We start from the raw sequence: 24,600 nt of genomic DNA, 5'->3' as shown, positions 1-24,600 counted from the left end.
TCCCCAGAGACCCCCGTACCTGGAGCAGGGGCTGCTCGGGGCCCAGCTGGCTGCCGCAGAAGGGGGGGCTGTAGAGGAAGGGGGGGGCTGCCTGGTAGAGCAGCCCCGTGGCCGGCAGCTTGGCCAGCTCGGCCGCCTGCAGGGCCGAGAACTCCACGTACTGGCCCTTGAGGGCCACCCCCGAGAGCAGGGCCGAGCCGGGCAGGACGGGGGCCGCCGGGGAGCCGGGGGCCGGGCCAGGCTGCAGGTACAAGGGCTGGGATCTGCGGAGACAGACGGGGATCAGCGGAGACACGTACGGGAGACGCGGCCCCTCTGGGGTGGGGCCGGGAATACGGGGACCCCTCGCCCAGCGCCGACAGGCAGCTGGCTCGGGGGGGCCGGGAGTACGGGGACCCCTCGCCCAGCACCGACAGGCATCCCCTCTGGGGTGGGGCCGGGAACACGGGGACCCCTCGCCCAGCGCCGACAGGCGGCCCCTCTGGGGTGGGGCCGGGAACACGGGGACCCCTCGCCCAGCGCCGACAGGCGGCCCCTCTGGGTGGGGCCGGGAACACGGGGACCCCTCGCCCAGCGCCGACAGGCGGCCCCTCTGGGGTGGGGCCGGGAACACGGGGACCCCTCGCCCAGCGCCGACAGGCGGCCCCTCTGTGGTGGGGCCGGGAATACGGGGACCCCTCGCCCAGCACCGACACGCGGCCGGCTCGGGGGGGCCGGGAATACGGGGACCCCTCGCCCAGCACCGACAGGCAGCTGGCTGTGGGGCGGGGCTGGGAATACGAGGGACCCCCCGCTCCCCCTTACCTGTACGGATGCAGAGAAGGGGTCCCCGGGCGGAAGCTGCCGGTGCTGTTGAGCTGGGACTCCACGGGGGGGCTGGGCACCTGCTGGGGGGGGCAGAGGGCGTGGGTCAGACAGACGGCCAGCCCCACCCGCCCAGCCCCCCGGCCAGCCCCCCTGCCCCGCCCCAGCCAGACGGAGGGTACCTGGGCCATGCCGGGCTGGCTGCTGTAGAAGAGCTCGGGGTAGGGCCGTTGGCTCTGCCCCCTCTCACCTGCAGGGGGAAGCAGTGAGCAGTGAGACCCAGGCTGGCCCCACGGCCCCCCAGTGCCCCATGCCGCCCACCCCTACCTGAGAACGCCGAGGGCTCCGCGGGGAGGCCGGGGGCGCAGGCCGCTGGCCCCAGGGCCAGGGATCTGGGCTCGCAGGGCCGCCCGGGCACGGGCTGGGGGGCCGTGCTGGGTCTGGGGGGCGGGAGCAGCTCCCACTCCCGGGACACGGCCGCCAGCTGGGGAGAGAACAGCAGCAGGTGAAATGCGCGCCCTCGCCAGCCGCGACAGGACCCAGGAGTCCTGGGACTGCCCCTCCCCCAATCCCAGCCCTCTCCCAGAGCTAGAACAGGACCCAGGAGTCCTGGAACTGCCCCTCCCCCAATCCCAGCCCTCTCCCGGAGCTAGAACAGGACCCAGGAGTCCTGGCTCCCAGCCCCCCAGACCACTGATCCCCATCCTCCTCCCAGAGCCAGGACAGGACCCAGGAGTCCTGGGACTCACCCTTCCATAGCTGGGACAGGACCCAGGAGTCCTGGGACTCACCTTCCCCCAACCCCCTCCCAGAGCTGGGACAGGACCCAGGCATCCGGGCACCCCTCACTCACCCCCTCCGTGAGGCCCGGGGCCGGGGGCTCCTTGCCAGGTTTGCTGCCCTCGCTCACAAGCAGCCCCAGGTCAGTGTCCTGCAGGGACGGGAGCCAGGTGAATAGAACCCAGATGTCCTGGCCCCCAGCCCCCACCCAGAACCGAGAGAACCCAGGCGTCCTGGATCTCAAGCCCCCCTGGCTCTAACCACTAGATCCCTCTCCCTGCCCAGAGCCAGGGGAGAACCCAGGCATCTAGGCTCCCCCCATCCCCTGCCCGCTCTAACCCCCAGCCCCGAGTTAGGACCCAGGCGTCCGGGGTGCTGCTCACCTTGTCGCTGGCCCCGAACTGGATGGGGGGGCCAGGGCTGGGGGTCGCTGGCTCGGGACCGGGCTCGGGGCCCCCACCGCTCTCCCTGGCCATCTCGGCTCGCTGGGAACGCTCCGTCCCGATGGGGCCTGGGCCAGGAAGGGCCCGGGGAGCAGCCGGGGGGCTGCCGGCCTGCTGGGGAGGGGAGAGGTAAGTCATGGCCCCCAGCCATTCCTGCCCCCCCCAGGCCCCAGCTCAGCGCCCCCTCTTGCCACCAGCAGATCAGCCCCCCCCGTAGGGCCCCAGCCACCCTCCTACCTTCTTGTCCTTGTGAGGGCTGGCGTCTTTGGGTGCTGGCCTCCTGCCCTGCTCCTTGGGTGCTGCCCCCTCGGCCCCAGGGGCGCCCTGCGTGCCCCCCACACCAGGCTCGGGGGTCGCCTTCAGGCCGCCGTCGGGAGAGCTGCGCTGGCTGCAGCTGGCCGACGAGACCTGGGAGTCGCTGCTGAGATCCACCCCGCTGTCCGATTGGCTCATCTGGGGGGGGGGGGGGGGAATAGGTTAGGGGGCTGCCCCAACTGCCCGGGAGAGCCCCCTGCTGCCCCTGCCCCGCTCCCTGCAGTACAGCCCCTGGGGCAGCCCCGACTGCCCGGGGAGAGCCCCCCGCTGCCCCCCGCGCTCACCTCTGTGCTGACAACGTCTTCAAAGGCATTCAGCGGGTCCATCCAGGGCTCCACAGATCTGGGCCGGTAGGTTTTCCTGGGGGCACCTGGGGGGAGGGGGCACAGCGCGGGTGAGGGGATCTATCAGCAGCCACCCAAACTGCCCCCTGAGAAGGATCCAGCGGCCACAGGGCGACTGGGTCCTGCCCCCCAGCTCCTTACTGGATTGCAGCCGGCTCCAGATGTGGGGCGCCAGCCCCTCGGAGGAGCTGCTTCTGCCGCGCTGGCCCAGGTGGGCGCTGGGGGGGTCCTGCTTGGGGCTGGGGAAGCCAGGGCTGTGAGAATAGCCCAGGGGGTCCTGCGGGGGACGAAGAGGAGTGTTAATGCCGTGGGGGGCAAGCGCTTGGGGGAGGGCCCCCCGGTTCCCGCCGTCCCCTCTCACCTCCTGCTTGTGGGGCCGATCCCGGCGCCTGGGGAGGAAACCGTTAACCCCGGGGACGTCCCCCAGGGCCCTGGCGCCCGACTGCAGCAGCTGGGTCTTGGCCAGGAACGGAGGCTCTGAAACAGAGGGCGGGGGTCAGTGTGTCCCTGCCCTCTGGGGGGCACCGGCTCCCTTCCGGCCCCGGGGCGGGGACTGGCTGGCTCAGGGGGGCAGGGAACGGGGCCCAGGGTCTATGCACTCTAGGGCAGTGGGCTCCAACCTTCTTACGCCCAAGATCACCTGTTGAGTTTAAGGCAACCCAGGATCTCCCCCTCCCCTTCCCCAAGGCCCCGCCCTGCGCACTCCACCCCCCCCCACCTTTGCTCACTCTCCTCCACCCTCACTCACACCAGGCTGGGGTGCAGGAAGGGGCAAGGGGGCTCAGGGCTGGGATAGGGGGATAGGAAGGGGCATGGTGGGTGCCAGCTCCAGGAGGGGTCTCAGGGCTGGGGTAGGGGTGCCGGCTCCGGGCGGGGGTCGGGGCACGGGGGTAGGGGTGCAGGAAGGGGCACAGGGTGCCGGCTCCGGGCGGGGGGTCGGGGCACGAGGGTAGGGGTGCAGGAAGGGGCATGGCGTGCCGGCTCCGGGCGGGGGTCAGGACACGGGGGTAGGGGGCAGGAAGGCTCCGGGAGGGGGCTCAGGGCATGGCGTGCTGGCTCCGGGCAGGGGCTCAGGGCTGGGATAGGGGGGATAGGAAAGGGCATGGGGTGCCGGCTCCGGGAGGGGCTCAGGGCACGGGGGTAGGGGTGCAGGAAGGGGCACAGGGTGCCGGCTCTGGGCGGGGGGGGTCGGGCACGAGGGTAGGGGTGCAGGAAGGGGCACAGGGTGCGGCTCGGGCGGGGGGTCGGGGCACGAGGGTAGGGGTGCAGGAAGGGCATGGCGTGCCGGCTCCGGGCGGGGGTCGGGGCACGAGGGTAGGGGTGCAGGAAGGGGCACGGGGTGCCGGCTCCGGGCGGGGGCTCAGGGCTGGGTAGGGGTGCAGGAAGGGGCACGGGGGTGCCGGCTCCGGGCGGGGGCTCAGGGCTGGGGTAGGGGTGCCGGCTCCGGTAGGGGGGTCGGGCACGGGGGTAGGGGTGCAGGAAGGGGCACGGAGTGCCGGCTCCGGGCGGGGGGTCAGGGCTGGGATAGGGGTGCCGGCTCCGGGAGGGGGGGTCGGGGGCACGGGGGTAGGGGTGCAGGAAGGGGCACGGGGTGCCGGCTCCGGGCGGGGGGTCAGGGCTGGGATAGGGGGATAGGAAGGGGCATGGGGTGCCGGCTCCGGGCGGGGGCTCAGGGCACGGGGGTAGGGGTGCAGGAAGGGGCACGGGGGTGCCGGCTCCGGGCGGGGGCTCAGGGCTGGGATAGGGGATACGAAGGGGCACGGGGTGCCGGCTCCGGGCGGGGGCTCAGGCACGGGGGTAGGGGTGCAGGAAGGGGCACGGGGTGCCGGCTCCGGGCGGGGGCTCAGGGCACGGGGGTAGGGGTGCAGGAAGGGGCACGGGGTGCCGGCTCGGCGGGGGCTCAGGCACGGGGTAGGGGTGCAGGAAGGGGCACGGGGTGCCGGCCTCTGGGCGGGGGCTCAGGGCTGGGGTAGGGGTGCCGGCTCCGGGCGGGGGCTCAGGGCTGGGGTAGGGGTGCCGGCTCCGGGCGGGGGCTCAGGGCTGGGGTAGGGGTGCCGGCTCCGGGCGGGGGCTCAGGGCTGGGGTAGGGGTGCCGGCTCCGGGCGGGGCTCAGGCTGGGGTAAGGTGCCGGCTCCGGCGGGCTCAGGGCTGGGGTAAGGGTGCCGGCTCCGGGCGGGGGCTCAGGGCTGGGGTAGGGGTGCCGGCTCCGGGCGGGGGCTCAGGGCTGGGGTAGGGGGTGCCGGCTCCGGGCGGGGGCTCAGGGCTGGGGTAGGGGGATAGGAAGGGGCACAGGGTGCCGGCTCCGGGCGGGGGCTCAGGGCTGGGGTAGGGGTGCCGGCTCCGGGCAGGGGGTTAGGGGTGCAAGAAGGGGCACGGGGTGCCGGCTCCGGGCGGGGGGTCAGGGCTGGGTAGGGGTGCCGGCTCCGGGCGGGGGGTCAGGGCTGGGGTAGGGGGATAGGAAGGGGCACAGGGTGCCGGCTCCGGGCGGGGGGTCAGGGCTGGGGTAGGGGTGCCGGCTCCGGGCGGGGGGTCAGGGGTGCAGGAAGGGGCACGGGGTGCCGGCTCCGGGCGGGGGCTCAGGGAGCCGCGACACTTATGGCAGGCGCCTCCCCCCACCTGCCCCTGCCCCACCCTGCTCCCAGCAGGGGCCAACCCACCCCTGTGCACTCCCCTCTCTGCAGGCACCGCCCCCAAAGCTCCCATTGGCCACAGTTCCCTGTTCCTGGCCAATGGGAGCAGCAGGAAACGACCCCCCAGCGCCGTGGGGTCATGCTGGCTACGCTCAGGAGCTCGACCCCAGCCCTAGGGGCGCCGGCTCCCATCGTGGCTGGGCCGGGGCCTGCGCGTGCAGCGAGTTTGCTGGGTCTCGGGGCAGCCCGCGGGCTGCTGGGTGGGGCCGGCGGGCTGTTACCTCGGCTGTAGCCGCCCGGGTGGGCGGGGAAGGGCAGCCGGCGGCGTGGGGCCCGAGGCGGGTGCGGTGCCGGGGGGCGGCTGCTTGGCGTGGGCACCGTGGCGGCTGCTCAGCTCGGCCAGGGCCTGCTGGATGCCGGCCGGGTCGCTGGGCACCACGTGGTCCAGCCGGTAGACGGCGCTGGTGGTGGGCCCGGGCGGCAGGCTCAGCCCCGGGGGCGCTCCCTCCGCTGGGCGGCTGGGGGGAGAGCGAGTTAGGGGTGGGGGGCGCTCCTCCGCTGGGCGCCCCCCAGTCCTGCCCACCTGTAGCCCCCCCAAACCTGCATCTGCCCCCGCCCCCCCCAGCAATGTGTCTGTGCCCTGGGCCCTGCCCACCTCACCCAATTCCCCCCCCAGTGACGGTCCATTGTCATTAACACCCTGTACCCTCGTTATGAGCCCCCATTAGTGCCTCCCCCATCTGGCTCCCACTCCCCAGGGCCTGCGGGCCGCTGCCCCCCAATTTCCTCCCCCCGACCACCCCCATGTGCCCCCCATCGTCCGTGTCTGCCCCCACACCTGCGGTTCCTGGGCGATGGCCAGGCCCTCTTGTCCCCGCGCCGCCGCTGGGCCCCCCGCGGCCCCCGGCCTTGCCCCCGCTGCCGGGCCCGGGGTTGGGGCGCCGGTTCTGCCGGTCCATGCCGGGCCGCTGGCTGGAGAAGCTCCGTTTGGACATCTCCTTGCGCTGGGCGAGGGTCAGGTCGGCGCCGGCCCCCTCGGCCCCCCAGGGAGGGGGCGCCGCCCCCCTTCAGGAAGGCTTGGGGTGGGGGGCCCCCCGGCTCCTTCTCGCCCGGCCCGCCGCCCCGGCGCTCGGTGAAGTCGCTGCTCTCCGAGGGCCGTCTCCCCACTCCTCGTTGGCCTGGTCCGAGTTCTGGTTGGACAGGTCGGGCGACTTGGTGCCGGCCACGCGCCGGGAGGTCGTTTCCTCGGCCGGGGTGGGGGGCGGCGGGTGCGCCGGGGCCCCCGGCCCAGTCCGCTGCTCCCCGTTGAGCCGGGCCGCGTTGTCCCGCTCCTGCTTCAGCCGCCGGAAGCGGGGCGGCTTGTCCTGCTGCTGCGAGCGGCCATGGCGCCGGCGGCGGGGGCCCGCTCGAAGCTGCGATCCCCCGCGCCGTTGGGGGGCGGCCCCTGCTGCCTGGGGGGGGCCTGGAGCCCGGCGAGATCCTCCGGCGCCGGAGAGCGGGCCCCGGCGCCGCCTTCTCCTTGCCAGGCGAATCCGGCACCACCTCCCGCTCCGGCTTCTTCCCGGGTGGGGGCTTGGCCGGGGGGCTCCAGGTGCTGGCCGGGGGGCGCCCCCCGCCGCGGCCACGCCGGGAGGGCACGCCGCGGGGGGTGAAGATGCGGCCGCCGCGGGCGCCCGGCTCCGAGAGGCGGGGCGGGATCTTGTCGGCGAAGCGGGCAGGGCGGCTGGGCCCCGGGGCCGCTCCCCTTGGTGGGCTGGGGGGCCAGGGGGGCGGTGCCGCCTCCTTGTCCGAGTGGGCCACGTCGCTGGCGCTCTCGTGGGTCTCGCTGCCCGTCTCTGAGCCGCGCTGCCGCCGGCGCTTGGGGATCTCCTCGTACTCGGAGCCCTCGCTGCGTGTCTCGCTGGCGTTGCGGGGCCGGGGGCCCCCCCCCGCCGCCCGCGGGCCCTGGCCCCTCCTCCAGGCGGTAGAAAGGCTCCCGGTAGCTGCGGAACTCCCTGCTGCGGCCTCGGCCCCCGCCCCCCCGGCCGCGCCCACTGTAGGCACCCCGGAAGCCGCGCCCACGGGCGAAGTATTCCCCCCGGCCCCGGGCGCGCCCCCGCCCCATGTAGCTGCCGCCCCCCACGGTCATAGGGGCACTCCCGGCGCCGGCGGGTGGGCGACAGCGCCCCCTGCTGCTCCTTGGGTGGCCCCGCCATGGTGCCGTTCACCAGAGCCTTGGCTTTGGCCTCCTTGCCTGGCTTGGGGGGCTCCTTGGGGCCAGGCTGTGGGTCCGGCTTGGCGCCCGCTGGCTCAGGGCCCTCTTTGGCTTTAGGGCGCGGCTCCTCAGCCTCCTCCTTGGGGGGCGCGGGTTTCTTGATGGGCCCGGCTCTGCGCGGGGGCTTCTCGCCGCCTGGCGGCTCCTCCGCCCGCCGGCTGCTGCCCGGCCGGGGGCCCCAGCGTGTCTCCGTCTTGGCCTCGCGCCGCGGCGGACGGTGGAAATCGTGCGGCTGGCGTGAGGGGCGTTCGGCCCGGCGTGGCGCCTCCTCCTTGGGGGGCAGGGCCGGCTCCTCCTTGGGGGGCAGGGCCGGCTCCTCCTTGGGGGGTTTCTTGGGTGCCGCCAGGGGCTCCTTGAACCCGGGGCCCCTCCCTGGCTCCTTGGGCTCCTCGGCGTTTGGGGGCTTCTCGTCCGGCTGGCGCTGGGGGGGCTGGGCCAAGGCCTCGGGGCGCCCGTTCCTGGCCAGCTCCCCTGGAGTGTTGGGGGGCAGGGCGAGGCTGGCTGGCCAGGGCCCTCCTGGGCGGGACTCGTCCCCTGGGAAGCGGTGCAGGGGGGCCGGGGCGCCATTCTCGGCAAAGGCTGGGTAGCTGCCCACGTAGGGCTGGGGGGGTGGCGGTCTCCCGCAGGCGGACAGGGGGTGTCTCACTCCTGGTGGGAGAAAAAGGGGCGTCAGCCCAGGAGCCAGGCCCTCCACTACCTGCCCCAAACCTGGCCCCCTACCTCCCCTGCCCCATGCCCTACCCCGTCAATGTCCTCTGCTCTGCCCCACAGACCTCCCATGCCATCCACGCCCCTGGCTGCCAGCCCCTTTCCCCCCACTCACCGCAGGCCCTTCTCCTCCTCGTCTGGCTGCCGGAGGGGCGAGGCCAGGGGCCGGGGATCAGTGGCAGCGAAGACGTCTCCCCCCCAGGCCAGCTTGGGGTCCATGGGCGGGGTGCCCCGCTCCCGCAGGATCTGGGGGTGACGCTCAAACTGCTCCGAGCTGGATCCCCCGCTGTCCGAGCGCTCGCGGGGCAACAGGCCTGGAGGGGGGGCAGAGAGCACATGTCAGAGGGCCGGCACCCCTGGAACAGACCCACAGCCCCCCTGGGTTAGACTAGCCCTACCCATGATGGAGGCAGCCATGCTCCTCCCCCCACAATGCACTTAGAGACCAACGGGCAGTGTCAGGGCATGGCAGCAGTCACATGACCCAGGAGCAGGTGGGACCAATGGATCACATGACCAGCCACAGCAGGGGGGAGCTGGGACCCAAACCACTGCAGCCAGCTGGGTCACATGACCCAGACCAGGAAGCATGGGGGTGATCATGTGACCAGGTGTGGGTGTCGACTTGTCCCGTCCCCTGCACGGGTGGCAGGACTCAGGATCTCGAGACCACCCCCGACAGGGGTTTGTCCAACCTGCTCTCACAAATCCCCCCGGCCCCGGGCAATTTATTCCAGGGCTTCACCACCCGGACAGCCAGGGAGCGTTTCCCAACGTCCAACCGAAACCGCCCTGGCTGCAGTTTAAGCCCAGTGCTTCTTGGCCTGTCCTCAGAGGTTAACGAGAACAATTTACCTCCCTCCTCCTCCTAACAACCTTTACCTACTTGGAAACCGTTCTCATCTCATCTCCTCGCCAGACTAAACAAACCCAGGTTCTCAATCTTCCCTCCTAGCTCAGGTTTTCTAGACCTTTCATCATTTTGTTGCTCTTCTCTGGACTCTCTCCAATCTGTCCACGTCCTTCCTGAAATGTGGCGCCCAGAACCCGACACAAAACTCCAGCTGAGGCCTGATCAGCGCGGAGCAGAGCGGGAGAATTACTTCTCGTGTCTCGCTTACAACACTCCTGCTTCTCCAGCCCAGAAGGATGTTCGCTCTTTTTGCGACAGCGTTACACTGTTGACCCATATTTAGCTCTTGCTCCACTCTGACCCCCAGGTCCCTTTCCGCAGGACTCCTTCCTAGGCCGTCATTTCCCATTGTGTGCGTGCAACTGATTGATCCTTCCTAAGGGGAGGACTTTGCATTTGTCCTCATCGAATTTCCTCCTACTTACTTCAGACCGTTCCTCCAGTTTGTCCAGATCATTTTGAATTTTAATCCTACCCTCCAAAGCACTCGCAACCCCTCCCAGCTTGGTATCGGCCGCAAACTTTATCAGTGTCCTCTGTATGCCGTTATCTAAATCACTGATACTGAAGATATTGAACAGAACCAGGCCCAGAACCGATCCCTGCGGGACCCCACTCGTTCTGCCCTTCCAGCCTGACTGTGAACCCCTGATAACGACTCTCTGGGGACGATTTTCCAACCAGTTCCGCACCCACCTTATAGTAGCTCCATCCAGGTTGTATTTCCCTAGTTTGTTTATGAGACGCTCATGCAAGACACTATCAAGATATACCTCGTCTCCCGCCCAGCCACCAGGCTTGTCACCCTGTCAAAGAAAGCTCTCAAGCTGGTTTGGGGCGCTGTGTTCTTGACAAATCCAGGCTGACTGTCACTTATCACCTCATTATCTTCTAGGTGTTTGCAATTTGATTGCTTAATGATTTGCTCCATTATCTTTCCGGGTACAGAAGTGAAGCTGCCTGGTCTCCTCCCCGGGTGGTCCTTATTCGCTTTTCATACATGGGCACTAGATTTGCCCTTTTCCAGTCCTCTGGAATCTCCCCCGTCTTCCGGGGCTTTTCAAAGGGAATCGCTAACGGCTCCGATTTCTCCCCAGTCAGCTCCTGGAGTATTCTGGGACGTATTTCATCGGGCCCTGGTGACCTGAAGACCTCTAACTTGTCCAAGGGGTTTTTGACTTGTTTTAGACGTGACCCAGGCCCCAGGAGGGGGTTGCCAGTGGGCAATCATGGGACTCGGGTCTAGCCCAGGGAGTCCCCTGAGCCAGGCATGGGCGGGGCCAGTGGGTCACAGGACCCAGGCATGGGCGGGGCTTACCAGAGGGGTGCACCCCCGGCGGGTAGAAGTCCATGGGCGGCCGCCCCTGCATCATGCGTGGGTCCATGTAGGGCGGGATCACCATCCAGCGGGGATCGAAGTTCATCTGGGGCATGGGCGGGGGGCGCCCCATGGAGCCTGGGTACATGGCCTTGGGCGGGGCCTGCTGTGGGGGGGGCGGGGCCTGCTGCTGCCCCGCCCCCTGCGGAGGGTGGATACCGGGCGAGGGGCCCAGGCCCGCCAGGGAGGCCGCCGCCTGCTGCTGGGGGGAGGGGGGCGCCGGGGGCAGCCCATGCTGCTGCTGCCACTGCTGCTGCTGCTTCAGCAACTGCTCCTGGGGGGCACAGTGGGGTTAGCGCCCCCCCACGCCGGGCTGCAGCCCCCCCCGACCCCCCCGCGCCGCTCGGCAAGGCCCCCCATGCCGGGCTGAAGCCCCCCCCCACGCCGCTCAGTGAGGACGCCCCCAACCCCCCCGCGCCGCTCGGCGAGGGCCCCCCCCCGCCGGGCTGAAGCCCGCCCCCCGCACCCTCTGCCGCTTGGCAAGGCCCCCCTCACGCTGGGCTGAAGCCCTCCCCAACCCCCCCGCGCCGCTCGGTGAGGGCCCCCCCACGGCCCCCCCAGCGGCTCCCCCCACGCGGGGCCGCACCCCCCCCCCGCGAGGGCCCCCCCCCGCGAGGGCCCCCCCAATGGCTCCCCCCATGCAGGGCCGCACCCCCCCAGTCCCCCTCCTCCAGCACAGCGCCCCCTAGGGAGCCCCCCAGCTGTTACCTGCTGCTGCCGCTGGAACCGGGGCGGCAGAGACTTCTGGTACTTGGAGTAGCCCAGGGTCTGGGCCGGGGGCGGCTGGCGTGGGGGCGCCACGGTCTCGCCCTTGGGCTCCGTCTTGGGTGCGGCAGGGGCCGCCGGGGGGGCCGGCACCATCACTGGCTCCTCCGGGACCTCAGGCACCTCTTTGGGGGCAGGCGCTGCAGGGGGCTCGGCTGGGGAAGAACGGGGGGGGGCGGGGGGTGTCAGTCGCTGGGCACGACACGGGAGCAGAGAGGCCTCACCTGGCTGCGCCTGCCCGGCGGCCACTGCTGAGATGCGGCCCCCGGGGGCGGGTTACCCGGGGCCCCCAAGGCGCGGCCCCCGGGGGCGGGGGGCGGGTTACCCGGGGCCCCCAAGGCGCGGCCCCCAGGGGCGGGGGGCGGGTTACCCGGGGCCCCCAAGGCGCAGCCCCCGGGGGCGGGAGGCGGGTTACCCGGGGCCCCCAAGATGCCTCCTACCTGGCCCGGCGTCGAAGCTGGTGCTGCTCCCGCTGCTCCGGGGTTTGCTGGCCGGGGTCGGCTCCTCCTGGTCTCTCTTCTCCTCTGGGGGAGCAGGGGCCGGGGGGGCCGTGGCGGCCGGGGGGCTGGAGACGGCTGGGGCCGGGGCCGGGGCCGGGGCCAGCAGTGGCGGCGGCGGGGGGGCCGGCGCTTCCTTGGGGGGCTCGGCTTTGAGGCGCTTGTCGGGGGCCCCAAACTTCTCGTCCAGGCGCTTGAGCTTCTCGGCGCAGGCGGCCCGGCGCTCCTCCTGCATGCGGCGCTCCTCCTCCTCCCGGCGCCGCCGCGCCCGCTCCACGGCCGCCGAGATCTCCGAGGAGGACTGCTTCCGCCGCTGCCGCCACGCCTCGTCCTCGTCCTCCGGCGCCGGGGGGCGCGCCTGGGGGGCGGGGGGGGGGGGTCAGGGGGAGCCGGGCCCTGCCCCTCGCCCCAACCTTCCCCCACCCCCCCGGAACCCTAGGCCGGCCCCCCGACGCCGCACCATGCTCCCCAGGGCTCACGCCCCACTGCCCTTAGGTCCCCCCTGGAACCCCCACAGCGAACCCTCCAGCCCCCTACATGCCGGGTGCCCCCTGACCAGCCCCCCCAAACACTCACTGGGAAGTCGTTGGGCTGCCCCCAGTTGCCCCGGTTGGGGGGTGGGGGTGGCGGCGGCGGGGGGCGAGGTGTGGGGGCGGCAGGCGGTTCCTTGGCCCCCTCCGGGGGGCGGGAGCCCTCGGCCCAGGCCGCCTTGACAGGGGGCAGCTCCTCCTTGGGGCTGCTGGCCTTCTTGCCCTCGAGGCCCAGCCCCTCGCTGTCCTGGCTGGGGGGCAGAGGTCAGAGATCAGCAATAAACACAGCGAGATGGACCACGGCTCTGATCGGGGGTGGATGGGGCAGGGGCAAGCCTGTGGGTCTGATCTGGGGTTGGGGACATGGATGCAGGGCAGAATGGGCTAGCGGGACCGAGCCAGAGGGTGGAAGGGGGCAGGCCAGCGGGTCTGTGCTGACGGACTGGATGGGCCAGTAGACTGATCCAGAGTTGTGGAGCAGGACAGGCTGGCGGGTCTGATCCAGGGGGCTGGATGAGCTGGTGAGTCCTTTTTGGAGCTGGGTGTGGGGGTGAAGGGATGGGCAGGGATGTGGGGTAGGTTGGGCTGGTTCCAGGGGCCTGGACGGGCCAGCAAGTCTGAGCTCGGAGGGGGCAGGATGGGGCGAAAGATGGGCCAGCGGGTCCAAGCGGGGGGTAGGATGGCAGGACAGGCTGGCGGGGCCCAATGGGGGGCAGGGGAAGGGCAGATAGGGGGCTGGCGTCCCAGGTCCCTCTTACTGTTTCTCGGCCCCTTCCTCGTCAGACTCTTTGCCGTCCTCTTCGTCGCTGAATTTCAGCTTCTCGGTGTAATCCACCTCCTCGTGCGCGCCTGGCCAGACAGACAGACGGCATCAGAGCCCCGCAGCCGGACCCCAGGGTGCCGGGCTAGAAGGGAGCGCCCCCCAACCACCCCCCACAGAGGGATTTCGAGGACACACAGCCCCCCCCGGTCTGGATCCCCAGTGAGGGGCGCTACCTGCCCAGCCTTCATCATTCTCCTGGTCCAGCTCGTCGAACTCCTTCAGGTCATCCTGCCTGAGCACGGGCGGGCGGCTCACCGGCTCCGACACGCGCTGGGGGGGCTGCGAGGGGCGGGGCCCAGCCAGCCGCGGGAACCTTGGGGGGGAGGGAGAAGCACAGAGAGGCTAGGGACAGAACCCAGGAGTCCGGGCTCCCAGCCCCACCCCCCTGCTCTAACCCACTAGACCCCACTCCCCTCCCCCAAGCCAAGGAGAGAACCCAGGAGTCCTGGCTCCTGGATGCAACTGCTAGACCCCACTCGCCCCCAGAGCTGGGGAGAGAACCCAGGCATCCTGATGCCCCCCCAACCCCTCCACTCACCTCTGTGCGTCCGGGGTAGGGTAGCGGTAAGGTCCCTGCGGCCCATACGGAGGCGGGAACGGGAGATACGGGGGGTACATCTAAGGGGAGACAGGCCGTTAGGGTGGCCCCCCAATGCTTGGGGTGTGGGAGATTTCAGCCCCTCCCCATAACCCTCGATCTGCTGACCCTCCCTCAGTCACAGAGATGGATCACTTCCCTGTGTGGGTGTCCACCCCCCGGCCAAACCTCCCCGCCACCTCTTCTCTCCCCCTCCCGTCCCCACGGAGCAAACCCCCACCCCTGTCCCTGGGACACTCACGAATGGCGGCATCATGCCCCGGTAGGGAGGGAAGTGGGGCGGGGCGGAGGGCTGCATGCCCACCCCGGCCCGCCCGTCGGGGGCTCCAGGGTGCTGCTCGGGCACCTCCCCATCAGTGCCCCGCCCGCCTCCATCCCGCCAGCTCGTCGCATCTGCAAAGGAAAGGGGGAAAGGGTAAGGCAACGCGCAGCCACAGGGGCTGGCTGTCCGGGGACCTGGCCCAGCACAGAGATGCGGCCCCTCTGGGGTGGGGTGCAGAAACAGGGGACCAGCTGAACAGAACAAGGTCGTGACCCACAGAGAAGGGGACCCGCGCGGGGGGTAGGGTGGAGGGACTCTGTGGTAGGCGGGGGAATGGGCTGGCCAAGGTTTGGCTGACACAGCCGGGTTCACGGTTCAGTTAGGGGGCCCAGGACATTGGGGTGTTTGATGACACAATGTCACAGGCCTCTCCTTGTGTCCCCCTCCCTCGCCCTGCAGCAGAGGCCCCCAGTGCTGCATTGGGGCACCCCTTCCTGGGTGGGGGAGCACCCCCTGTAGGGGCAGGGCTCACTCTGGGGGCGGAGGTTTGGTCCGGGCCCATACGACGCATCGGTAGTGTCCTTTTCTTTGCCAGCTTTGTCCTGGTCTCCAGCCGCCTGCAGGGTCGGAAATTCCTCGCGAGAGAATCGCGACAGTAGGCTTGATCCCTTTCCACCTGCAGAGAGAGGGAGGCTGACTGTCTAGCCCACCTCTATGACCCTGGAGGACCATGGAACAGAAAGAATTGTCCCCTCTATGACCCTGGAGGGCCAATTATCTTCCAGCTCTATGACCCTTCAGGACCAAAGGGATGAGAATTGCTACCTCTTTGACCCTAGTGAACCTATTATCCTCCACCTCTATGAAGCTAGAAGCAAGAGGCTGTGACGTGCCAACTCTCCAACCCTTGAGGGCCAATGTGTTTCACCTCTATGACCCTGGAGGACCAAGGACCAAAGGAATTACCACCTCTATGACCCCGGAGGACCAAGGACCAGAGGAATTACCACCTCTATGACCCCGCAGGACCAAGCCAGGGAACTGCCAGGCTGAATGAGACTGGGACCCACCTAGCCTGTCTCTGAGTGGTCATGGCCAGCTGCTTCAGAAGTCCACGCCAGAAACCAGCCTGTGGGTGGTGCCCAATGGGGGTGGGCATGTCCTTCCTGATCACTGGCTCAGCAGTGGGCTCAAGCCCTGGACAGTTGGGTTGGGGTTCGAGCCCTCATGTCTCATCCCCTCTAACTGAGTCTGAGAGCTCCCATCAGCCATTGAAGTGTCTGAGCCTGCTAGGCTCTTTGACTCCATGACATCAAGTGGCAGAGAGTTCCACGGGCTAATGGTGTGTTTGACATTAGAGCATCCCCATAAGAAGCCCCAGCTCCTTGCAGCATAGTGCCCCCGAGCTCCACTCTGGGGGATCAGTAAACAAACTCACCATCTCCTTGCGCTCCATGGGTAACGCTGGCCTGTGCCCAAGACTTTACCCCGCTTGCTACTGTAGGGGGATTCTGACAGAACAAAGGAGGGGGCGGGGTTAGGTTGATTCTGGGGACTGCAGGCCACCACTAGCCTCCCAAGATCCACCCACCAGCCCCACGTTCCCAGCTACCCATTGAACAGCTCTATTGATTCACTCTCAGGTCCTGGGCCAAGGCTGGGATGCTCCTTCGGCAGAGAGGTTACCGGCCGTAGCACCAACCTCCAGCACTAGCGCCCCCCGTGGCCCTAGGAAATGCCAGCAGGGTCTAGGTGTCAGCGACATGGACGCAGGCTGGTTGCAAGAGAGAAATCCTGAGTTCTCTCCCTGGCTTTGGGAGGGGAGGGGGGTCTGGTGGGTTAGAACAGGGGCACCGGGAGCCAGGACTCCTGGGTTCTCTCTACCACTCTGGAATTGGAGTGGTGGTTAGAACGGTGGGCTGGGTGGGACTGGGAGTCAGGACTCTCCTTGTTCTCCACCATGGACACTGTTTGGGGAGTTCCCCTAAAGGCACCCCCAGGATCTTGATCTCTGTCAAGGGAAACCCCCCCCCCACCATCTTCACCTCGGGTGCTGTTGGGGGTCGTTTCGGTGGGTTTGAGGCAGACGTCTGTGAAGCCGGCGGTGACGGCGATTCCGGCTGCTGAGCTGTCGAGGCATCGGTACTGGGATGGAGGGAATGAAAGAGGCCAGGCGATGGAGAGCGAGCGAGAGAGAAAGAGACTTCAGACCTGGGGCCAGATGGGAGCCGGTGCCCCCTAGAGAGGAAAGGCCCCATGTCCCATTTCCCTGCCCCTCTGAGCCAGGCCCACCCTCACACAGAGCGGAAGGCTCCTCACCTCTTTGGGTCTGACTGTTCCTGCTTGCTTGCCCATCCTGTCCCGTCTTTTGGTACTAGTGAGACGTTGGGGTCATTGCCTTTGTTCTCCGCTTTTAAGCTTGGCAGGTTCGCAGGGGGTGGCATACGCCGGGCAATGGCAACTTTCCCGAGACTCTGCAAGCCATGGCGAGGGGCTACTGTAGGGAGAGAGAAGTTAGGGCCTGTTCTGACCCCTCCACCCGCCTCCCTGCAGCACAGCTCCCCCTCGTGCCTGTACCTGTGGGTTTCTGAATCTCTAAGGACTTCCCCTTGTACGTATCAAACAGGTTGAGTGACGAATACTTTTTTCCATCCTTCCCCTTTGCTGTTTGCCCCAAACGATCTGACATCGCGCTGGAAGGTCATTGAGTACGTTGGTTCCTCCTGGCTCCTCGCGAAACGTGCCTCTGTTTGCAGGAAGGACAGAGGTGAGAACCCAGGAGTCCTGGCTCCCAGCCCCATCCCCTCTAACCCCACACCCCAGCTAGAGCCTGGGAGAGGATCCGGGAATCCTGCCATTTTGTTGCGCTTCCTAGTTTCCTTGTCACTTACAAATCCAAAGGCTGTATTTGCCTTTTCGCTGAAAGCTGGTGTTTCAGGAGGAATTGGTTTGAAGCTCTGTGCTTATGTTAGGTCCCACACAAACCACCTCACCCACTTCCTAGGAGATAACATTTTTTAAAAAAAAAATGATGGAGACAGTATCAAAGTGAGCCCTGGTTTTTTTATGAGAATGGTTGAGTCCTGTATAGTTTTTATTTGAAGTCCAAGAACGTGAGGGTTGTTATAAGAATAAGTCAGCCAACCCAGCATCCCTGGGAAAGGTTTTGCTGGAATTTCAAACTTCAAAGTGACAGGGGCTGGTCTGCTTTGGATTTCAAACTTTCCCCTTGCAACATAAAGACAATGGGGGTGAAATAGATCTGGCTCTGAACATAGTCCCAAACAACAAGAGACTGTGAAAGTGACGCAGGTACTTCCTCAAAGCCACATAACAGGGAACCAGGAATGAGGGAGCTATTTCTGTAGTCCCAAACAAACAAGGGAAGATGAAACTGATCAGGCCATTTGTGGAATCCCAAAGAAACAAGTTACATGGCCCTGAGGCAATTGGTGTTTTCCTTCCTGGTAAGACCCGGGGTAGGGAAGGGAAGCGTTTCTAACCCCTGGGGTTAGTTTCACTCCATCCTCCATACCTATGCCTGCCCCTTTAAGGACACGTCCTTGACTCACCCTCTGAGCCTGAGCTCACCTCAGCTGAGACGTTGGGATCCCAGGGTCTCCCTGACAGCTGTGGTATAGCTCAGTACTGGGGTCGGGTGAGGACACGGGATGGGGCTGTCTGGGATTTCGGAAGGTGCAACTCACCCCAAGTGTCTGGCGATGGGGAAATCCAGCATAAAGCTACCTGGAGTCAGCCATATGAAATCTCAGCCCCCCAGCTCTAACCCACCAGACCCCACTCCTCTCCCAGAGCTGGGGACAAAACCCAGAGTCCTGGCTGTAAAACACATCCCTGTAAAGCAGGTGTCTCGTCAAGGTATTTGCAGCAGTTTCCAATCGAAAGCTTAATCTGTGCGCTCGCTCTCTGAAATCACTGTGCCCCATTTCCCCACACTTCCTGGCTGAGCCAATACCCCCCAGCCCAGAGCTGGAAGACACAGCTGGGCGGAAAGGCTGCAGGTGGGAGGAATTCTCCAGAGCCCAGCGAGGCTGCAAGCGCTCCCTTGGCAGGGTCTGGGAAAGGGGAAAATGAGATTGGCTGCTTTTTAGCAGCCATGAGGGGGAAAGAGAGGGGCGGTGGGGAAAGAACCAGAGATGTCTCTCCCTTCCTCCCCAAGCGCAGACCGATTTAGGGGGAGGTTTGGTGAGGACAGAATTAAAGATCAATCCATGGCGCAGAGAGATCAGATTCGGAAATCACAGGCCATGGGGCGGCTATTGTCGTTTGGGATTTCCAACCTGCCAGGCTGACACAAGAAAACTCAGACCAGATGATCTAATGGTCCCTTAAAACGCATGGCTTCACTGCCGCAGACTGACAGGTGGTAATTTTACAGCCACACCTCACGGAGGTCTTGATACTGATGGCTGGGTTTATTTTCACAGATTAAGACCAGAAGAGATAACTGTCATCCTCTAGTTTGACCCCCTGTCCAACAGGCCACTGCTCTACCCTGAATTAATTCCTGGCTGGATTTTCAGAAGGCGGGGAAGCAAGCAGGAGAACAGGAATGCGTGACAAAGAAAATAAAAGTGTAAACACAATCCACTCCAAGAACAACTCATAAAATAGCCTAAGAATGAAGAGGGGTGTAAATAAATCCATACAAGAACTGTCCAATCTGCAGAGAGTAACAAATATGGCTAGCAAAAAAAAATCCTGCTAATGGAGAGGTGTATCCAAAGCATTCAGTTTACAAGCCATCCACAATTATCGCTAACAAAATTACTATTAACAAAGGAAGGGCACAAACAAATCCACATGAAAACTACACAGTCCTCTTACAATCTACCCAGAATAATCAAACGCTGTTAAATGAGGAGGAATGGAAGGAATCAACAAAAAACAACTGGTCAAGAACAGGAGAGGAAAAAAATCCAGAATCTTAATAAATACAAAGATTGTTCACCAATACAGCCAAGTATAAATAACCCACACAGCGCAAAGACACTGGTACGAGCCTCTGTGTTTCCAATGGCCACCAATATTAATTAATTTCTCCGGTGGGTTATGTACAGTGCTCTGTAGTCGTAAATACCATCCTGCATTTTCTTTACAGAAAGCCGGTGGCCTAGCAGATAATGCACTGGACAGGGACTCAGGACACCTGCCTTGAACTAGCTCCATCCCGGCCTCTTGGGTGACCTTGGGGCAAGTCACTTCCCCTGTGACTCAGTTTCCACATCTGTAAACTCGGGAGAAGGATATTGACCCTTCTTAGTAAAACATTGAAAGCTCTACATGGAAAGTGCTAGGTAAAAGCTAAGGGTCATTATTGCGGGATGGGGCGCAAACCTTATAAACAGCTTTTTTGTCTCAAAAGCAGTACTCTGTATTTGCAGACATTTTAATTCAAAATGATTTCTTATTGTGAGGATTTCTTATTGTGGATGTAGATTGTTCACATCTCTCTACTTGTTAGCAAGACATCCAGAGCCATTAAGATTATTAAGATTTAAAGGAGAAACAATCCAGTCATGGAGTAAACACGTAATGAAAACACTGTTAAGGATACCATGCATGCCTCTTATTGGGTGGCAGTACCTTGTGTTAACAATGTCACACCAATATGGCTAAGAAATACGAGATACTGTTAAGAAATATTGCTAAGAAAGGAAGAGAATACAGGATATTTTTAGGAACAAAGATTAAAATGCACCCAGAATAAATATACTGTTAAATACAAAACTATATTGTTAAACAGAAAGTTAACAATATACACGCACAATATATATTGTTAACAAATGAACAGGGGATACAACCACCATAGAATGACAGAAATGTAGGCCTGGAAGAGATAATCTAGCCCATCCAGGCAGGATTAAGTGTACCTGGTACGTAACACCACCATGAAATACAAATATTGTTAAATAAACAGGACAATCACATCACAAAGTGAGGAGTAAACAAGACAATATTAATAACTGGTCCAATTCACAGCTGTATCCACTAGATGCAGAAAAATACAAAACATTAACATGATTTATATATAAGCAAAGGGTGAATGATACAGCACTGGATAAACACATATCGCATTAAGTGCCCATCTTTGAAATCCTGTGTTAAGATTGTAACACCATGACAATTATCTCCCACAAATGACTGCAAGTTACTTAGACACCAAGGGGCAAAACACTTTTTTAGGGGGTGGGAGGGAAGAATCTTTATTTTACAGATATTTGATTGGCAGACAGAAGGAAGCTGTCAGAGAAGGAAGCAGAGAGGTTGGGGTTTCTTTAAGCACCAATTCCTCTTACATCTGAAGTATCCAGGAACAGGGCAGCATCCAGTCGAACTCACTGGGAAAGTGACAATTGATATTGTATTTTAATCTTGATTTGGGATCAGGCAAACCCTCGCTATTCAGGTGTCCAGTTCTTTGCACAAATTTTGATCATTCAAATTACGGATTTTCTTTTTAAAAGGCCCATTACAGTCACATGTAACATCGGCTGCCCCTCAAACAGTATATGAAGCTTTAGAGTAAGTGTAATTTTGGGGCCTCTCTAAGAGATACGATGCGTGCTAATATTTGTGGATTATTTACCTAGTAATTAAAGGGAAGGTTTAACAATCTCTCCTGGCCCTACTTTTAGCGCCATCCTGATAAAAAGACATTACACATAAACCTGAATTCTTCCTCTGGTCTCTTTGTGGCGATGGTATACATTTAGTTCCCCACCACGAAACGTATAAATTTGGCTACATTACAGATGCTCCATCAGGAGTACTGAAGGGAGACGAAAATAAAGATTCCCCTAGGTATAATTTTAGCATCACCCCCACAAAAAGGGGATCCATTCACAACACAGCAAAACGTACTGGTGCATTGGGTAACAATAAGTGTACAGAGAGCAGGTTATCCTGAATATCGCTGCAGATGGAATTAATAAACCATTCAGATTTGGCATTCATCAGCATAATCAGAGTGGTCCCTGATTTCAGTACCCAAATACGGCTCTAGCTGGACGTTAATTCATTATAATGTCTGTTCATTTAGAATGGTTTATTAATTTAGCATTGTCTTTAGTAGGGTGCCACTGGCATACCCCTGGGGAGGTGTCTTAAAATCTTTACAGTTACTGAATTAATGAACGTTTTTGTATCATAAATTCCAGGTAAGAGACCCCCAGCCTTAATCCGAGAGTCGCCATGACACACAGATACGGATTGACTACTAAATTCATCATTAGATGTCAAAGACACCCCACCAATGTCGACATTGTCCTGACCATGCAAATCAGAAGACCCCACCCATTACTTTAGCTGATTCCTTTCCGCCCCATTCCTCATTTTCTTGTAACCCTAACTAAGCCTGCTTATTCTTCGGTTCTGTCCCAGCTCCCCAGATCTTCAGGAGACAGATGACACACAATACGGTAATAATTTGCACCAACTATGCACACCCACATTAACAAAAATAAAATAACGAGGGATACCAACCCCATTCTTCCCCCTTCGCTCTCCCATCTTTTAAATGCCCACATAACGGTCAGTAATTTCAATTCAATCTATGTTATTAGTCCTACAGTATACACAGCACGATATGCATTCTTTATTCTAGTCTCTCATTTTTATTTAAATACGGGACCAATTACCAACTCTACAACCCCAAAATGTAATGAGTTTGTACATCTAAATGGATATTTATTAGTAATTCACACAGATCTCTTATTTTACTTCTTTCCTAGATTAAAAAAAACAAGACCGCATCCGCTCCACACCCCAAATTTCACTTTAATTTAATTTAAAAAATAATAATAAAAAAACCATCAGATAATGACTGAATATAAATAATTTAGCTGCTGAAGCCTGAGTTGGCATTAAGAAAGGGTGGGGTAAAATTTCCATTCCACCACGTACATACCTCCTCAAATTCAATTATAATAGCCCTAAACAGTCTTTATGAGACAAGGATAATTACGGGGTGAGAAAGAAAAGAAGAATTCAGTCCCCCAAACCAACAGAGACCCACTGATTCCCACCCTAATCACAGACTGATAATGAATCTGTGATTGATGCCTTCAGCTGGCAGGTGTAGGGCAGTGCTGAAATATAGGGTAGAGTTCAAATGGACCACCCCAAAATGGCAGCACCCCCCCACCCCAAATAAACACCCATGTGGATTTTTTTTTTTTCTTATTGGGGCTTATTTCGCGGGGAGGGGGGGGAATACACAGACCTTCCTTCATCCCGTCACACACCCCAAATGTGAATCACCCCAATATCATTTTAAAGGAGGGACTAACAGGTGTGTCAGGACAGAGGAAAGAGGGGTAATGCTACACAACACCATCAAAATACACCCCCAAATCTCTACACCACCATGAAATCATTTAAATTGCCAATGGTCTTTTTTTAGGGTGGTATCAACGTACGGGCTAATTCACCCCCTATTCTACTACAAGCACCCCATATTTATGCCTTCTATTGCAATGGACTATTTTTAGGGTGGGGAATATTAGGAAAAGCTACCTCCTGCTTCACAATCACCTTCCCCTATCCCAGATTTCAGCAACACCCCGATTTCCAGCAGCCTGAAAATGGGGGACTGGGTTTCCCCCCCACCAATTAAAAAATACGAGGGTGCGGCCGAGAAAGGATTGGGGGTCATTTCGATCCACCCCCCCCCGGCTGTGCCCTAAACCAGTACCCCACAATGAGGAAAGTTGTCTATTACCCCAAAAATTGGGGGAGGGGGGTGCTTTTGTTTTTTACAGCGGTTTAAGATTTTTCTCAGGTGTGGTTGAAAAGGAGGTTTACACGAGACCAGTAGGCATGCACCCCAAATTACAGTACCATCTCAGTAGCATGGATGGGGTTTTTCAGATGAATTCAGGGTGCCGCTTTAAATAGGAGGGAAAGAGAGACATTAAATGGCACCCCTGTTCTACCACCAGCATACATCCCACATTTCAATGACCGCCCATTATTTCCATCATCATTTCTTAGTACCCCCCACAAAAGTGGGCTAGGTTTTGTCAGTAACAAATATTTTAGGGTGCTACAGAAAGAATGAAAAGGGATTTAATTAGCGCTGATTTACCCCCCCAAATTTCAACAATACCCCAACAGAGGAACATATTCCACCCCAGAAATACAGATGAGGGTTTTACAGTGGTTTCGATTTTTTTTGTTAGGGTACCACTGGGAAAAAACCAAAGCAGCGGGTTCAATCAGATGCAGCCCTGCTCTGGCAGGGATGTGCACCCCAAATTTCACACTCACCCCAATAGTAGCATTAAAAGCCCACCCAAAATGAGGGTTGAAATGTTTGGTGGGGTTGATTTTTTTTTTAGGGTGCCAGGGAAATAAAGAAAGAACAATGAGATTCACCCCTTGCCCACGCATCAACATGGACCCCAGATTTCTCTGGTACCCCAAGACCGCTCCTAAAAGTGTGTCAGGACCCCACAAACAGCAGGCCGGATTTGTCCAGTGGGTTGAATCTTGGGGGCAAAACTGACAGCGATGGGGGGGGGGGGGGAGGGTGACAGCAGCCTTCACCCTGTCTCTCCCCACCTGCCCAGCCCCCCCCGAAACCCCTCACCCCAAAAACCCCATTAACCCCTCAGCCCCCTTTAAAGTTGTGGGGTAGCTTCAGTGGCTTTGAAATTCTAGGGCCAAATGGGGGTCCAAGAGGGATCCAGCCCCCCCACCACTGCGTACCCCTCATGGTGACCCCTCACTGAGCCCATGGGGGACAAGTTTTGGGGAATGTGGGGGCTACCCCCCCAACAGTCACTTGAACCCTCCGCTCTGAGGCTCTGAATTGGGGGGGTTAGTGACCCCAGACGCCCCCCCAAGGGGCAAATGCCCCCTAGAGGTGGCAGGGGGAGCGATTTGGGCGGGAATGAGGGGGTCCAGGGGGGAGGATGGGGGCCCCCGAGGGGCGGATGGATGTGGATGAAGATGGGGGGTTACGGAGAAGGAGAGGGCTGGGAACAAGATGGCGGAGGCCTGAACGTTCTACCGGCTCAAGCCGATCCGTCTCCTCCCCCGCCTCCTTTATAGGGGCTGAGCGCCGAGCCCAGCGGGTCGGAACCGGGTCGATACCCACCTCTTCGGATCGGGCTCGGTCCGCTCTATCCAGATACGGGCTTCCCGAGAGCGGATGGGGTCGCCAGGCGGAGGATGGATGCGGATTACGGCGGGTCCCCCCCCCCTTGTTTTATTATTTTTTTCCAGGGCCCGATGTGGGAGCCTCGGCGTCTAGGCACCGACTAAACGGCCATCCGGGTCCCAGACCCCGGCGGCGCAGGGGAGGCCACGCCCCCACGCTGCGTAAGGGCGGGGCTAGAGGCTGGGAGGGGCGGAGAAAGGTCAATCAGGACGGGGCGGGGCTTCCCAGGGGCAGAGCGTTTGCGCAGGACTGATAATTTGCATAATTTATGAGAAGAGGTGGGAAATCTTGCAGGATGGAATAGTGAGTGGCCTTTAGGGGGTATTTTTGTGATTTGCATAATTTATTCAAAAGGGCGGAGCTTTTGGAG

General features: G+C 62.0%; 1 protein-coding gene across 1 annotated transcript; it reads right to left on the bottom strand.

Moving 5' to 3' along the window:
- Positions 1-19: 19 nt before the first annotated feature.
- Positions 20-24,341, bottom strand: PRRC2A (proline rich coiled-coil 2A; the record flags this gene model as incomplete). The annotated part of the gene is given in 35 exon segments (XM_077833427.1): positions 20-263; positions 805-887; positions 987-1,054; positions 1,132-1,288; positions 1,658-1,735; positions 1,968-2,141; positions 2,265-2,480; positions 2,627-2,712; positions 2,828-2,963; positions 3,048-3,163; positions 5,598-5,694; positions 5,696-5,834; positions 6,155-6,197; positions 6,200-6,329; positions 6,331-6,477; positions 6,480-6,880; positions 6,882-7,264; positions 7,266-7,414; positions 7,416-8,198; positions 8,200-8,218; positions 8,394-8,592; positions 10,510-10,843; positions 11,278-11,489; positions 11,775-12,189; positions 12,408-12,612; positions 13,120-13,210; positions 13,358-13,497; positions 13,723-13,802; positions 14,024-14,175; positions 14,577-14,720; positions 15,483-15,555; positions 16,090-16,189; positions 16,364-16,541; positions 16,622-16,790; positions 24,168-24,341. Coding segments are annotated over 34 exon segments (6,084 nt in total), but the record flags the coding sequence as incomplete, so codon positions are not given.
- Between the last annotated feature and the right edge of the window lie 259 nt (positions 24,342-24,600).

This window comes from Eretmochelys imbricata, chromosome 14, assembly GCF_965152235.1.
Source record: "Eretmochelys imbricata isolate rEreImb1 chromosome 14, rEreImb1.hap1, whole genome shotgun sequence".
NCBI classification, from domain to species: Eukaryota; Metazoa; Chordata; order Testudines; family Cheloniidae; genus Eretmochelys; species Eretmochelys imbricata.
This window is presented reverse-complemented; position numbering and strand designations above follow the sequence as displayed.